The sequence below is a fragment of the Haemorhous mexicanus genome, chromosome 5, assembly GCF_027477595.1.
Source record: "Haemorhous mexicanus isolate bHaeMex1 chromosome 5, bHaeMex1.pri, whole genome shotgun sequence".
NCBI classification, from domain to species: domain Eukaryota; kingdom Metazoa; phylum Chordata; class Aves; order Passeriformes; family Fringillidae; genus Haemorhous; species Haemorhous mexicanus.
Window position 1 is genome coordinate 46,251,769 of NC_082345.1, and position 16,360 is coordinate 46,268,128.

General features: G+C 38.4%; 1 protein-coding gene across 1 annotated transcript in view; it reads left to right on the forward strand.

Annotated features, from left to right (window-relative positions):
* Positions 1–16,360, forward strand: part of NELL2 (neural EGFL like 2) — a 134,630-nt gene that overhangs the window by 18,073 nt on the left and 100,197 nt on the right. Inside the window, exons 3-8 of the mRNA XM_059847045.1 lie at positions 44–194; positions 11,655–11,828; positions 11,937–12,033; positions 13,753–13,825; positions 13,991–14,073; positions 15,045–15,173. Of these exons, the coding sequence (XP_059703028.1) occupies positions 44–194; positions 11,655–11,828; positions 11,937–12,033; positions 13,753–13,825; positions 13,991–14,073; positions 15,045–15,173 (707 nt within the window). The remainder of the gene's footprint in view (positions 1–43; positions 195–11,654; positions 11,829–11,936; positions 12,034–13,752; positions 13,826–13,990; positions 14,074–15,044; positions 15,174–16,360) is intronic.

The following is a 16,360-nucleotide window of genomic DNA, read 5'->3' on the forward strand; positions in this document are numbered from 1 at the left end:
AGATTTTTATACTGAGTGTTTTTTCCTCTCATTTTAATTTTAGATACTTCAAGAAATGTGAAGGCATCTCCAGAAACAGCTGAAATATTTTTTCAAAAGTTAAGAAATAAATGTGAATTCACGATCTTGGTGACCTTAAAACAAGCCCATTTGAATTCAGGGGTTATTCTCTCTATTCATCATTTAGATCACAGGTAAGTACTGATACCTGTCTGCTGGCTAATGAAAGTATATGAATTCATGCATAGAAAATTGAACATAAACTAGAACCAAATTTTTGTGTAGCAGATAATTTGTAAATATTTATAGTGCTTGTATAGGTACATTGTGCAGATTTGTAAAAAGTCACAGGGGAGGGACAACAGGGGTTTTTCTTGACATGTCTTTTACCACCAAGGGCTTGGAAAGCCCTGCTGTTGTTCATAACCACAAGGACCAGATTCTCAGCTGGTGTAAAACTGTCTTGTCATTATAGCTACACTGACTGGCAATGCCTGGCCCGCAAGTCCACCTCTTCATTGTTTTCAACAATGCAACTAGGCTTAAAAAAGAAAAAAAGTCTTATGGTTATAAATTAACAGTTATGGGTTTACATCTTTCCATGAATGGCAGAGCACTTTACTCGAAATGTTGTCAGCCTTAAAAAACTAAAGTGAATGACACATAACATTTAAGGATTATCCTTTTGATAGAATAAAGACTGCTAGAGAAAAAAACATACTCTTTGTATATATGTTTGAGTAATAGCTATTAAAGATATCATTCTCTGACAGAATAAAAAGGAGTTTTCAAATGTGCACTTTCTAAACAGTCATTAGCATGAGAAACAGGTGAGCTCTGCTTTAGGTTCCTAGTTATTTTTATTTTCTTGTGTACCATCCCATAATTCTTTCTTGACAGTGTCACTACAAAATAACAAAAAAAAAAAAATCCACGTTCAAGCACAGCAAAATGTCTGTTTCTTTTATGAGTGTACAAGTTTTCATCGGGAAGATGCTCAAGTCAGTTTCTGTAGAAGAGGCCCCATCTTGTGCAATTTAGCCCTTTGTAAAAAACAGACAAGAAGACCAACCAAAACACAAACCACAAAACAAACAAGAAGGAGAACATTCCCAAAGATCATTATGCCAAGTTTATAAAAGCAGCTTCAGACTTGTAAAGGGGTAGTTGAAATGTCTCCTGGATGGCATTAGATGTGCCCTTAGGCTTTTAATAAACACATTCAGGTCTCTTCTGTGCTCGGGTGTATGGAGAGATGTCTGTGTGCCAGAGTAGGGTTTGTTCAGTTTAACTGTGCTGAAATGAGGGCTGGCCTAGGTGTGGGTAATACTGCAACCAGACAAGCATCTCGTGTGGTTTCTCTCATGGCTTTAGTGTTCTTTTATGATGACTGACAATAAAGACAAGAGAAAGTAGATGTTAAAAGGAAGCATTTGGATGGCTTATCTTCAATAGCTGCTTCTTTAGTGCTGGATCTCCATCTCTGACCTTGCCCACCTCTGACCAGGGATTTGGCTGTACCTGTTCTTAACTTCTTGTGAAGTCTCTGTCACAGTCACCATAGTTAGTGGGAAAAGGAGCAATGCCAGACCTGACTGGCACTAGCTTTGCACTACCTTCAGCCTTTTGTCACACTGATGTAAAAAAAGTTGCACTAGCACTGAACTGCTGCCTTGCAGTTCAGTTTACAGAGGTCAGTACCAGCTCTGACATTTCTGCAGTGAGGAGCTGAATGAGGGTGAGGAAGGCTGAAGGTGGCAGTAACTGAAGGATGTAATTAGTTATCACACAAGTACCTTTTCATGCGCTTTATTTTACAGAGCTTTCATGGCAACTAATGGTTCTAGGGTAAAACCATTTCTATGGTACAAGAAAATAAAAACGTTTAAGAAGTGGGAAAAGGTGCCTTTATTAATACTTTGTGGTTTTGAAAATAAATCAGAGTAAAAACTCATCCTCTCTTTGCATGGGTCTAGGGATGTTGGTGCAATTATCTGAATTTACATTGAGGGCATTTTCTAAATTTCAGGGGCTTTTTTAATTTATAATTTTGTTTATAAACCTAAAATAGTTTATGTGATTCAGAGTTGACTGATTCAGTCTGTGTTGTCTAGTTTTATGTAGTTGTTATTTTTGTTCCTTTTTGCTGGCTCCCTTTTGAGAATCATAAAAAATGAATACTTCCACTGAGACATGGTCATGCAACTATTTAAGACTCTGCATCTTAAGAAGTTGACAGGGCTGGTCTCACAAAGTTTCCCTTCTAATGTCATGTGTTGAATGCTGTCCTTGGGCTATCAGAGAGATCTAGAAGTTCTCCATGTAAGTCTCAGGCTTGGGCATTTGCTGAGGCTGGGCTGTTGCTGTCATCACAAAAGGGTGCTCCTGAAATGATCTACTGAAAATATGGTAATCTTTTCATACTCACTTAAATGCTTTGTTCTTTTCCTAATTGAGTATCAAAGCTGACTTCCCCTCTTGCAATGATAATGCATTTCTGTAGTATTTAATGTATTAAAATATTTTAAAATGAGTCTTAAAGTGAAAGAATCTGAAACAACACCTGTAACTGTCCTTTCCTAACTTGCCCATACATTTCCACAGACATTGCTTTTTCCCAACTGATTAGAGCAGCCAAGGAGTTCAGGCAGTGGTAGTTTTGGGCACCATGTGGAGGCGATAATTTCAGAAAAATTTCTTGTGGTGCCAGGGAATTCAAATTACGCATCAGTAATTGTTCAGATGAATTTCAAGCAGCTGAACACATCTTTTATATATGGCAGATTTATATGGCATATGTCTGAAAGATAGAAGTTATAAATGTCTTTTTGGCTTCAGGGCTTTACCTTGACCACAGACAGTGCCCTGCCTAAAATGTGTTGTACTTCATGGTAACAAGGTAAATATTTTTAATTGTGTTTATGAAGGGATACCTAAAGTCTGAGTAGAAACACTGTCAAACACTGATTGCTCTGTGCTTCATCTCTCAGTTTAATCTGTATTATCCTTCTCACTTTTGAATTTGTCTCACCTTCTTCTTGATGGAAGAGTCAGCAGAGAGATGATTTTACTCTGTGATGGGGTTGTAATATATGTTTGGTCTTGCTGTTCCATCATATATTTTCATTTAATCATCAACAGTGGAGCTGATGATAATAAAGCTTTTTCCTCCCTTTGTGGTTAGATGGCTTTATGTAACTAATCTTACATTCATATCTCTTGAGATACTGCATATTAGGCCCTTAAAGGATGAAACTGCTAGCTTGTAGTTGAACAAGTCTTTCCTTTGATTAGTGCTTTTTATATCCTGCAACAGAGAACTGAAATCAATAGTATATTATGGACAGGCATTTCCTACATTTAATTTGTATCTCTACTAATTTATTCAATTTCTGCCTTCCTTAGCATTTATTTCCCCAGAAGTTGGTGTCTTGTGATTATCTGCTGTCAAATGGGCTGTACTGTGCAACACTTTCAGACCTCTTTCAGGATGTAGGAGGAACTAAGCTGTGACATATTCTCTTGTATACTGATTTATGCTACAAGGAGATAAGTTGCCAGAGGTGAATTCCTGATGCATGAATTTTGTTCTCTCATTTGACCATTGTATTAAAATAGAGGTGGAACTGTACGTTCCCTGCTTTTGATGTATGAATGTCAGTATTTCTGGACTGCAGTGAGAAGTGTCCTCTCTGACACCACAAAATCTGTTGAGAAACTCTTACACTGAGAAAAACTTTCAGTATTTAGCACTTAAGCCAATATTCACCACTTAAGCCAATAATTGCAGAGCAGATGTTAGGTAATATGGGATTAATTTTCAAATGTTAAAGCTGTATATGGCTGTTCCCTGTGCCAAAAGAGCTAGTAGGTTATTTCTTCTTTTTAGAACACTCCATGATGTTCTTTGTTGGAAGAGAGAAGGTAGTGTTCTGTATTTTGGTTTTTTTGGTATTAAATCTTAGTTTCCGTTTCTTACTGGTCTGATAATAATTATGAACTCACTGGAATTTGTTTGTAACAGTCAATTGCTTTGGAATTCCTGTAGTGATTTTAAACTTCTCTGGTGTCATTCTTCTATTCTTTTGATGCAGTTTGCATGTTTCATCAAAGGTGTCAAAAAAAGGTATTTTCATTCATTCATTCATTCATTCATTCACTGCTTTTCCAGTGCGTGAGAAGATTCTGGGGGACAAAGGATTCTCTCTGTAGACACTGACAGCTTGACCAGGCTCTTTATCCCAAAAGAAAAAAGTTCCTTGTTTGCATTGGTTTGGGAGATTTAACTTCTATCCCTGAGTATGGGGTTGGATGGAAATGTTTGTAAAGCAGCTATTTTGTGTTACACTCTGTTTAATGCCTTCATGGTGTTAGGAATGAGTTGTTTCTTTGAGTGTTGGCTATAAAGATTATCATAAAATTGATTGATGCCATGTCACTCTTCCTTGGATTTGGGGTTTTTTTGCTTCAGTTTAGTTTTAACTCTGACCAAAAAAAAAAGAAAAAAAAAAAAAAAAGAAAAAAAAAAAGAAAAATATTGGCAGTAGGATGTAAGTTCCTGTAGTTCATGCACCTGTTCCATAACTTTTTGTTAAATCAAGTGAGGCCAGCCTGCCCAGTGTAAATCATTGCAGTGCCAGCTAATCCAGGGTGAATAGTTTGAGAACATCTTACAGAATGCTTATATGCATGTGGAACCTATTGAATTGAGATTAGTGACAGGCCTTCTTAGATAAGAGACAGAAGATTTGTTTCTTCCTATGATGTTGAAAACCCTCACTGAAATAGCTGAAATGTGAGTTTTGACAGATTGTGTTATTCTTCCTATGTTGTTTATAAGGCTTTCTACAAACAAACAGTTGAGAAATCTGTATTCTTTTGGGGTAGGAAATGGAAACAGTTATGTTGAAACTGCCTTTTTCTTTTACTAATACATCTACTACAAAGTTCTTTATTGTATTTGCAGTCCTCTTGCTCTCCTTAGAGAAAATTTGTCAAGAAAAGGGAATGAGAGGCATGGTTTATGCCATTTGTTTTTACAGTGTTTGAGTTGAGAATGTTCTTCCCTTGTTGATTTTTAGTAGAAGAGGAAGTTTCAGGCAGGCAAGATTCATATTCCTGGGACTGTATATTAGTGAGAACAAAATAGATTCTATATTATATATTGATAAAAGCAGTTAGTGAGAGAGATGAGAGGAATGAGAGCAACTGCTCAAGACATGAATTAGTGTTTCAGAATTATTTCTTAAATTTGGGAATTTGATTTCATATCCATGGCTCAAATGGGAGTGGCATAGGCAATGTGCTGTAATATTGGGGTTGAATTTTTCCAAGACCAAGCCAACACCTTTTGCAAGAGCAGCTTTCCTTGGAGTGCTTTGAAGAACTTAATGAGGCCTCAGTTCCTGCTTCTGGCTCCTAATCTCCCATAAGAGTTGTGGAAAGGCCAGCTGGAGCCTTGCCTTGTCATCAGCAGTAACGTTGGATGGGCTGGAGGATCTTGCTCTTGTGATGGCCATGGGCTCTCAGATCACAGACTAAACCCAGCAGAAGCTAGGTAGACTGCAGTGGGGGTGAGGCAAGGTTGTGCCTTCCTGATTCAGTTGACCTCAGAATTTGGGAGGTAAGCAAAGAGGTCTCTCAGGTGAGAGGCAGGGTCTTGACTTCAAAGCCTTCCAAAGCAAAGGCTTCCAGACCACAGCAGTCCCACTGAAATCAGATGAGGGGCTGCTAGGAGTTGATTATGTTACTGACATCTTTTTCCCCACCTGCTTTATTAGTTTGAATTGGGCACAGATACTGAGTGGCACAGTGATGGGAAGGATTTGAACAGCCTCACATGTTTATTTCCTAACTTCCACTTCCACATCAGGGTACTGCAATCTCACTTTCCTAGCTGCTGCCTTGTGCTTCTTTCTGTGTGGAGGGAAGCTGTGCAGTCGTAGCTTGTGCAGGTGAATGTGTGTGGATGATGCCTCTCTGCCCTGCTGTTATCTCTCTCTGGCTGTTTTCTCCCATGGACATCCCAACAAGGAGAGTGTTCCTCCATGCATGTCCCAGTGCTGGGCTCCATCACCTGAGCACATCAGGATGCACCTTCCTCCTCCACAGCTGTTCTCCATATGTGTCCAGTGCAAGGAGCAGTGCTGTGCTGTTTTGTGTGAAACAAAGCTGAAGTGGTTGACTGTTTTTGTGGTGGGAGAAAATAAACAAGAGAGATGTAAATGCCAGAATGATCAGTCAGTGTCTGGCTGGGGTGCTTCAGAGGCATTTTCCTCACAGAGTTAATTTCTGCTCTGCCTGATTTGGAGCACAAGCCTGAACTTGGCTTTTTTTTTTTTTTTTTTTTCCTCCCCATCTTAAACAAGTGCCCTGAGGAATGCCATTCCTTTTTTTTTTCTCTCCTTGTGATGCAGAGCTGATGCAGATTTGTTGGCAGTGCCTGGCAAGGGCTTGCTAGTAAACCAAACAATGTCCAGGCTGGAGCACTGGCCCGCTGCTGTTCGTTTTACATAATTGTTAGCATCTTCCTTGGCATGCTTTTGTCTCCTGCAGTTAGTACCTTTGCAGGTGATGTCAGGGCAATCTGTGAAGCAGCATTGGCCCAAGCCTGTTCCCACCAGTCAGTGTGGAAAAGCCCACCAGTTTCAGGGAAAAAGTGTGAGATATCACCAAGTTGGATATGAGTTGAAGTGGAGCACCAGTTTTAGAATAGAAATTTGAGAGGATGGTTTTGCTGTCCTGCTATTTATAAAATCTGTGTCGATGTGAATAACACCCTCTTCTAATTTTTGAGCTCTCTTCACTTGGGATTTCTGCTTTCATATAGGTAATAAACATGGCATTAAAGATATTTGAGAGTCTTCCAGAGAATCTTGTATTTGCTCTCTCTCTCTCACTTTCCCATTTTAGCAAGCATGTCATCCTAGACCCCGCAAGCTTTGCTGTGAGAATGTTTGTTTCTGTCAAAAGATTTGGTTTTAATGAATGGATCAATGTTTTTGAACAAAAATGCCCTAAGTCAGAAAATTACAGTCTGGCTTTAAAACTGCATTCAGCAAAAGGAAGTGTCAGAAATTGAATTGTTGGCTTTCCTGCCCATTGTGCACTTGCACCAAGGGCTACAACTTATCCAGAAAAGCAAAGACAATTTTTAAACTAATAATTCCCTGATAAAAATTCCAGTCTTCTCTTGTCTAGGTAGAGCTCTAGATGGAAAAAGACAAAACCAGTAAGATCAAGCAGTAGTGTGAGAGGTGGGAACTAAATTCTTACAGGTGAAATGAAGCTGCCACTTGGCTTGTTATATAACCATAGAATCATTTAGGTTGAAAAAATTATAATCTGTCTGGGGATATTTTGATGCCATGTTGTTCTAGGGGATGCACTATGCAATAAAAACTTGTAGTTAATGTTTCAGGACACTTAGTGTTACTTCCAAATAAGGTGTTCTGAAACATAGCAAAAATAAAGCTCACACTCCTGTCCACCCAGTCATGATACCACAGAAAATCGCAAATAAGGCATTGCTGAATGTGGTAGTGGTGCTGCATGAGTTGCTTTTATAGCTTCATAATCTACACCTAGCAGAATTGCTTGCTGCTATTGTGCAATGAGATCTACTGTGTAGGACCTCCTTTTACTTTTTAAATGTTTTGTGTAATTAAACCTAACAAAAAAGGAAGAGCTTTGATAGCAAAAAATCTTCAGATAAAGATTTTTTTAAGCATGGAAATAAGGATTTTAGTTTTATTGATTTTTCTTCTTTTTTTAGTGTAGGTCAAAGAGCCATGAAGAAATATTTTAGCATTATGCCTATAAATGTGAGTAGGAAAAGTTAAAAAACACCACCACCCTGTAATAAATTCATAAGCAGCAGACATGATATTTTGCCTTTAACTTCTGAAATATTTGTCTACATGCTGTAAATGGAAGTTGAAATTGTTAGTTGCCTGGAGTAAGGATGTGCATTTGTTGTGTGAGAAAGGATGCCAAATGAACCAGTGAGCCATCAAAGACCTGGTGTTGCCAGCGCTGCCTGCGAGCTGGAATGGCCATACCTCCCTCTTCTCAAAGACTGCTGCTGTGTGCACTGAGACCATCTGGTGTTTCACCCCCTAAATCTCTAACTTTTTGCTTTACATCCTGACTTTTACTTCCAGAGTCTCCCTTGTGCTAGTCTGTCACTTCCCAAAGAGCAGGTTGTGCCTAGGCTGGTGTGACCACGTGCCCTGTGCATGGGCATTAGAATTCTACAGCTGAGCAGATCTGCTGAGTACCTAGAAGTTACAATAGATCAGTGCTGAGCAGCAGAGCAAACATCACTGTTTTCTGTCCCAGATTCCTCCAGGGCATTCAAAACAAATTTCTTCCTCTTACAAAGACAGGCTCATCCCTAGTCAGTACATTGGGGATCACTGGCTGTCTGGTTTCCAAGCAGAGCAGCTGATCTGATGCTGTGGCCTTGGCTGTTGCCTTTGCAATGATTGTGCACACACACAGTGATCTACAGAGAAGTAGCAACCTTTTTTTCCAGGTTGGCATTTTCTTCTCTGCATGTCAAACATAGAAAAACATAAGCACGTATCATCTCCCTGTGAAGTTAAATTCAAGGTGGGTGTGTTTTATTTGGGGGGGGACTTAAAATCAGGTAGGCTGGTATTGATTAAATCACCACAGAGATTACGGGTTTTAGAAAGAGAGGTGCAGGTTCTGCTGTTGTGTTGGGCTTCTCATTGTGGTTTATTTTTCACTCCAATAATTGTTTGCCTTCTGCAGCATAGAAGACCTTGGAGCTGTTGGGAGCAGTATCAGTGATGTTAAATATGGGATATCTTTGGCTGCTGCTCTCCCTGCAATGACTGGGCTTGGCTAGGCTGATGTGGACAAGAACCTGGTGATTCAGCTGATGAGGTTCTCCTGAAGCTTTTCAGTAATGAGATTCCTGGCTAGAAGAAGACTGCAGTACAATGCAGCTACTCTTTCTTTTAGGAGCAAGTCCTTGAGGAGTTAAGAGCACCCTCCTTTTTCTCTCAAATGATTAGTAATCTGGAGCCTACAGAGCAGTATAGAGGGGTTTTGTCATCAGATGTGAATTTCTAAAATCCAGGTCTGTTTGTTAATGCTTAGCATATTTTGTGAAAGATTCTTCCAAACCTTTGGAAGCCATGCACCCAAGTGTTACAGCCTCACAGAAGGAACAAGAAGCCTCACTGTGCGCAGACTTTGCATTGACACCCATATTTGTTTGTCAGTGCTGAGTCTTGTCCTATCTCCTGAAACTCATGAGGCTGAGACAGAACCATATAAGTCCAGGCAGTTAAACAAATGTAGAATAGGGGAATAGCAAGCACAGCATTTTGCAAAAAAATTGAGTGGAAATGATTCACTTTCACGTCTGTATTTCAGCATCATGGCATTTGTTCAAGCTGAAAGCAGTATTGCTTTGGCTGTCATTTCACTTGCTTTTCTAATTGTGTTTTGCTGCTGCCTCTACAGATTATTAATAAACCATAAATGATTCTCCTAATAATTCTCCTAATGGCTGTTATTTTCTTTTTCATTTTGATGCATGTTTTCTCGTTTCAAAGGTAGTTATATTTCTAAGTTTACCAAATGGAAGAACAAAAGATATTGTCTGTGAATGTCAAAACAGTGTGTTAATCACCCTTAAAACAAAACCACAAGTGTCCACAGTTTCTGTGCAGCTTTGTGTACGAAAATTTCCTTGCTTATTACAGCGTCATCGATTCAGCATCCTCTCTCAGCAGTTCTTAATTCATGAAATTTATACAGCAATGTCTTTTTATTGGAAAATCCATGATTCATCTGCAGAGGTTTCATTATCTTATATGCATAAGGGCAACACAAGTGTTTGTTTTATACCTTCTGTGGTGACTGTATGTCTAGTCAGGTAGTTTGTTGCCTGGCTGCATCTTTGTGTGCTGCCATCAGTTCTGCTATTGACTCAGAATGAAGGAGAGCTCTTCCTTCTACCAGGAGGTAATGCTTCAACATATCCATGCCTTTTTTCCATTTATTTTCTGCAGCTGGGTGGAGACACTTAAAAGTTGTTGGAGGAGTCAAGTTCTCTAATGTTCCCCCTCTCTTTTGGGTTGAGAGTAAACTTGTTTTTATCCTTGAAGCTTGAGTTATGAAGAAGGTTATTAACTTGTCTGATGTCCTGCCATTATTGTGCAATTTTTCCAGCCAGACCTTCAATTAGTTTCTACTTCTTGCTGATGCAAAAATTATTTTTGGGCCATGAGGAGGTAAATTGATTATAAAATTTGTATCTGACTTTAGTTAACTGCTTTCTTAATACTGGGGAGGAAGAAGAAATTGTCCTTTGCTGTTTTTGCAAAAAACCCTAGTTATTTTTGTGCTGTTGCTAGGTCTGTTCCACTGTGGAACACCGTGAAGGAAGCAGGATTGTGCAGTAAGCCTAGCTTTCTCCTAGGGATGATGATTGTAGAAGATAGTTTTGATTTGGTCTTAGTTTTACTCTTCAAAACCACAATCATTGTCTTTTCTATTCCTTAGTGCAGATTGTCTGTTAAAGTAAATGACATCACCCAAGAACACACACACACTCAGCTTACAAGCCACTGCCATGTCTGATTGCAGATGTAGCCACAAAAATAGACAAAAATGAATTATCCATTCTCCCAGTTGTTGTGTATCTCACCCCATCCATTATTTCCATGCTCTTTAGCTTTAGGTTGCATATGATTATTAGAGAATCTCTGTTTCTGTTTTTCTTCCTGTGTAAAAATCGTTTTCTTGGAGAATTTTAAAATGAGAAATTTAGTACTTTAAAAAGACAAACAGTTATTCAGGCATCTTCCCAGAGGATGTCCAACATGTGAGAGACAGCCTGTCTAAGAACTGGGTTTGGTTATGGAGTGCTTTTTAAATTGAATGGCTGGAATTTCACCATCAAAGCTTGTGTTTGCAATCTGCTGGATTCACTTAGCACAGCTGCACTGCTGGCTTTTTGCTATATATATACATGTATTCATATTTACATATAGATGTGTATACTTATAGGGATGTGTATATATGTGTGTGTACACCCACACTGCAAATGCACATGGTAATTTAACAAAGCAAATAAGTACACATATATAAATTGTTCTGAAGAGTTAGAATTTCTTGATTTTATATGTATTTGGAGAAATTTTATTACAGAAAATGAAAGAAGATGTACCAGTACATATAAAAGTCAACAAAGTAGTGTTCAGTCTCAGTCTTTACTTTCCTTGGTAATTACTAATGATGTCCCTTTTGCAGAACTTGGAGTTGTCTTCTGTGCATTCAGGCCTTCAGAGTATTCCTATTGTGCTTTCACTGTATAAGGCAATTATTTATAATGCTGTAATTCAGATTATGTTATGGAAAATTGTTTTCTTAGAGGAAAACCTATTTGGCTTGGAATCTTGTGTAGTTCCATGAAAGTTTGAACCTGCTATTATTTGTTGCTGAGAAGTGAGATGCAGTGGAAATCTGAAAAGGGTCTACTTTTGCCTTTGTATCTGCTTGTTTTTCTTCCTTCTTTCAAATAGTTCTTGCATGATGATGAGAAGATGTCTTATGTAAAATGTTGCTGTGCTGAAAAGAATGGTTCATGACATGATGATGCATTTATGGTACAGGTACCTGGAGCTGGAAAGCAGCGGTCATCGGAATGAAATCAGGTTGCATTATCGTTCAGGCAGTCATCGCTCCCACACAGAAGTGTTCCCATACATTTTGGCAGATGATAAATGGCACAGGCTTTCCTTAGCAATCAGTGCCTCTCACTTGATTTTACATGTGGACTGCAATAAGTAAGTAAAGAATGTTGTTGTATAAGAAGTTGTCACATTTGGAATATTTGAGCTCTGAGTAAATTAAATGATAACAACTTGGGATTCTATTTTCCCCTTCCTTTTCAGAATTTATGAAAGAGTTGTGGAGAAGCCTTTCATGGACTTACCTTTGGGTACAACCTTTTGGCTGGGACAGAGGAATACTGCACATGGTTATTTTAAGGTATGCATGCCTGAAAGATAAAGAGTGAAATAAATTATTGAAGGGATTGAATCATCTTTCATATGATGAGAGGCTGAGAGATTTGGAATTGTTCAGCCTGGAGAAGAGAAGGCTACGGAGGCTCTCATCAGTGTGGATAAATATGTGAGGGGAATGAAGATAAGGGGTCCAGACTTTTCTCACTAGGGCCCACTGACAGGCCAAGAAGCAATGGGCAAAACCTGAAACACCTGAGATTCTCAACATCAGAAGACAATTCTGTTGTGAGGCTTGTCAAAGAAAGATGGCTATGGAGGTAGTCAGAAGCTGTCTGAACACAGGCCTAGGCAATCTGCTGTAGCTGGTCTTGCTCGAGCAGGGAAGTTGGAGTAGATGATCTCAGGAGGTTATCAGTTTGTGCTCAGTCACTTTGTGCTTCTGTAGTCATAACACAGCTCTTGGATTGCTTTGAAATTGCTCTTTGGCCTTTGCTTTTGGAGAGCAGCATACTGGCTACTAATTATATCTTAATTAAGCATGTAAAATCTGCCAGCAAGCATGGGATCTATTCTTCTGGGTGGAACCATCCCTTTCCAGACATCATAGCTGAATTTCATGCTGGAATCTCCCTGAGTTTTTAACAACATGCAGCTGTTGTAACAGACATGTAGTTTCTCAGCATTTTGCAAGCTTTATGGAAAGATCCCCATCAGAATTTGTTGTGGTTTAACCCCAGCTGGCACCACCTAGCCACGTGCTCACTTCCCTGGGATGGGGGAGAGAATTGGAAGGGTAAAAGCTAGAAAATTCGTGGTTTGAGACGGAGTTTAATAGGTAAAGCAAAGCAAAACAAGGCATTCATTCACCACTTTCCACAGGCAAACAGGTGTTCAGCCATCCCCAGGAAAGCAGAGCTCTGTAATGGTTACTTGGGAAGGCAAATGCCACCACTCCAAATGTTCCCTGCTTCCTTTCTTGCCCCAGCTTTAAATGCTGTGCATGATGCCCTATGGTCTCGGATATGACCTTCTTTGGTCAGCTGGGGCAGCTGTCCTGGCTGTGTCCCTCCCAACTCCTTGTTCATCCCCAGCCTCCTCACTGGTGGAGTGGTAGGAGAAGCAGAAAAGCCCTTGCTGTTGTGTGATTTCTGTAACATCCTTGTGTTATCAGCACTGTTTCCAGCACAAATCCAAAACACGACCTCATGCCAGCTACTTTTCTGTGAAGAAAATTAACTCTTCTCCAGCCAAAACCAGCACAAACTCAGGGTTTGCATTAATGTGTTTCTCTTGACTCTAGTTTCTTTAATCTTCAAATCTATTTCAGAGTTATAGCTTGTAAAAAATTTGCATTTTATTTAAAAGAACATTTCTAAGTAACTGAAACTGCAGCTGTTTTCAAATTACTTTTTAAAGGTCATTTGCAAGCTTTTCTGCAGTGACTAACTAAAAATAACAATGAATTCAAACCCACCAAACTCTTGCCACATAATTATATCTTGACATTTAATCTTATGTCTTTAAAAATTATTCAGTATGCCTATACATCTATCTATTTTTATTTCTGCTTATTCTTCTATCACTGAATTGGGTTCACACATGAAGCTGTTTATTCATAAGTATTTTTTTTATCAGGTAGTTTTTCTTTGTGAGTTTTAATGTTTTACATGGTGAATGAAAAAACGTAATTTTGACAGGTAAAAATAGTGTATCCTTTTGTTTTCTCTCCACTAACACATAGGGCATAATGCAAGATGTGCAATTACTTGTCATGCCTCAAGGATTTATTTCTCAGTGCCCAGATCTTAATCGCAGTAAGTCTATTAATTTCTATATCATAAAATGAAAGGTGTGCTTTTTACTGTCTTTCTGTCCTACAAGCTTTCTTGAAACCTTGAATTTAAGTGTATTGTTTGTCAACTTTGGCATGATTGAACCTATTGTGAATTAATTTATTGACATGTATTGTATTATTCCAGCATGCCCAACTTGTAATGACTTCCATGGACTTGTGCAGAAAATTATGGAACTGCAAGACATTTTGGCAAAAACATCAGCTAAGGTAATGTTTACTAGGACTCTATTAATAGAAGAAATGAGGGCTGCCAGTCTTTATTTGTTGTATTTTTAGATTATTCATGTTTGTATGGCTGTGTGCAGAACATCCCTGCATGGTGTGTTTACATCTTTATATACCTCTACCTAATTTATACATACAGATTCTCAGTTCAGAGGGTTTTCTTCTTTTAATATTTTTATAGACTCATGAATTTGAATAGTAAAGAGCACCCCAATCCCTGAGCAAGGAAAGGGCTCATAGATATCCAAACTCTACCTATAAGGCTAGTAAATCAATAAACCTAGAATGAAATAGGTAACTGGGTTTATTACAGAAAGACTTACCAAGATTTTTCAAGACCAGAGCTGCCAAAGGCACATTCAGACAAAATATATGCAAGAAAAGGAACCAAGAATCCAAACCAGGACTTTTTTCTTTCTTTCCTGCAGAATATTATGCCAAAAACATTCATGTCTGCTGGTGAAAATAGACTACTGTGATTTTAAATGTCAGTTCTTTAGATATCTGCAGGAATGCTGTTACCTAGCTGCTTTGATACACTAATGTTAAAAATGCCTTGGCTGAAGAGCAGAAAAAATTGCTAATGTCGGTTCTGAGCTTATTTGCGAATACTTTATGTGGGGCAAGGTTCTTGATCAGTTTGCCCATACAAAGATGAGAAATGAGGAGCTGTACCCATCTTGACCTGCTCATGTTGTTTCATGATATCCCTGGTGTCAGGATGATAAGAAAGATGCAATGTGTTGTGTCTTTTCAATTTCTGTCTCTGAATGGCTGGTGGTTTCATCATGTTGCATTTAACAATACAACATGATTAAATTGTTTTATTGTCTCTGATTGTGTTTTCCTAAATGTATTCTCTCATCCGTGTACCGGGGACAGTTTGAATTGTGTTTTTACTAATGTGGAAGGCACTTAAAAATTCAAAACATTTTTGTGAACTGTAAATACAGTTGTCTCAAGCTGAGCAGAGGATGAACAAGCTGGATCAGTGCTACTGTGAAAGAACCTGCACCATGAAAGGCACAACCTACAGAGAGTTTGAGTCCTGGACGGATGGCTGTAAGAACTGCACTTGCATGGTATGGCTATGGTTTGAGTGGAGAGTCAGGAACTCCAGTGTTTCCTCTCAGTTTTATTGAGAACCTCCAGACGTATGCTAGGTACTAACAACAAAGAACTTTAAAATCTGTTCTAAATCTAAGGAATAGTATCAATAAATATGTTTTCCTATATTTTCTGCTCTACTAGCTTGTGTAGCCCCTCTATTTCCTGTCACCATATGCAGGTGCTAGGGAATATACTTAGATTTCATGTTATTCCCTTGCACTGAGTTGCAAACAGTTTCTCTGGATTTCCTTGCTTTTTGTCTCTATAAACACAGCCTTTTTCTTAGCAAATGATTTAATAGATCCCTTGTGCCCAATTTCCTTTGGTTGCTTTTGGTTCCATCCCAATAAGTAATAAAAAGTAAAATGTCAGGGTCATATGCAAGTTTTGTTATATTGCAAATGAAAAAGATTTGATGGATGGAAGATTGCCAAAGGTATCACAGCTCCAGATGTGATTGCAAGTATCCTTTCAGGTACCAAGCTAGGGTGTCTGTATTACTGTCCATTCATGTAAAACTCTTTCATTCCATTTGAACTCATTAAATGCTTAATCCAAGGGCCATTAGAAACCAGTGAAAAGGTTGTTGTTGTCTGTATTGTACCTTAGATTGATTTGCTGCTATCTATAATTGGCTAAGTGGGTCTCTTTAAGCTTAATATTTTTTTACCTCTATATTTCTGGATGGATGTTCATTTTGCTTTTAGTATTTTATGGCATCAAATCTGGCTGATAAATGTTTAAAATTCTTTGAATTTAGTGTTAAATTAATTCCATATTTTTCTTGGATTTTTCTCGCAGCTATAATATTGCTACTTTTTAGAAATATATTCTCTCTAGCATAAAATCAGAAGGCAGAGTATTGTTCTGTGCAGTTGTCATTTCACAGAAATCTGTCAGTTTTTTGCTGATTGGCAGAATGTTGTGCCTCCAAATAGATTTGCTTCTAAAAAAATTGGTCATTATCATCTCAAAGAGCACATCATTCATGTTAAAAGATTGTATGTGTGACATTCTGAAGGTATGGTTTCTGTTCCTGCAGTTAATAAAATACCCACGTTAAACTATCTTTTTTGGACGTTGTTGGAAAGTTCATTGTATTTAAAAATAGATTTTCAAGATCGTGTGTTTGAGAACATCTCTGCTATTGCTAAATAAA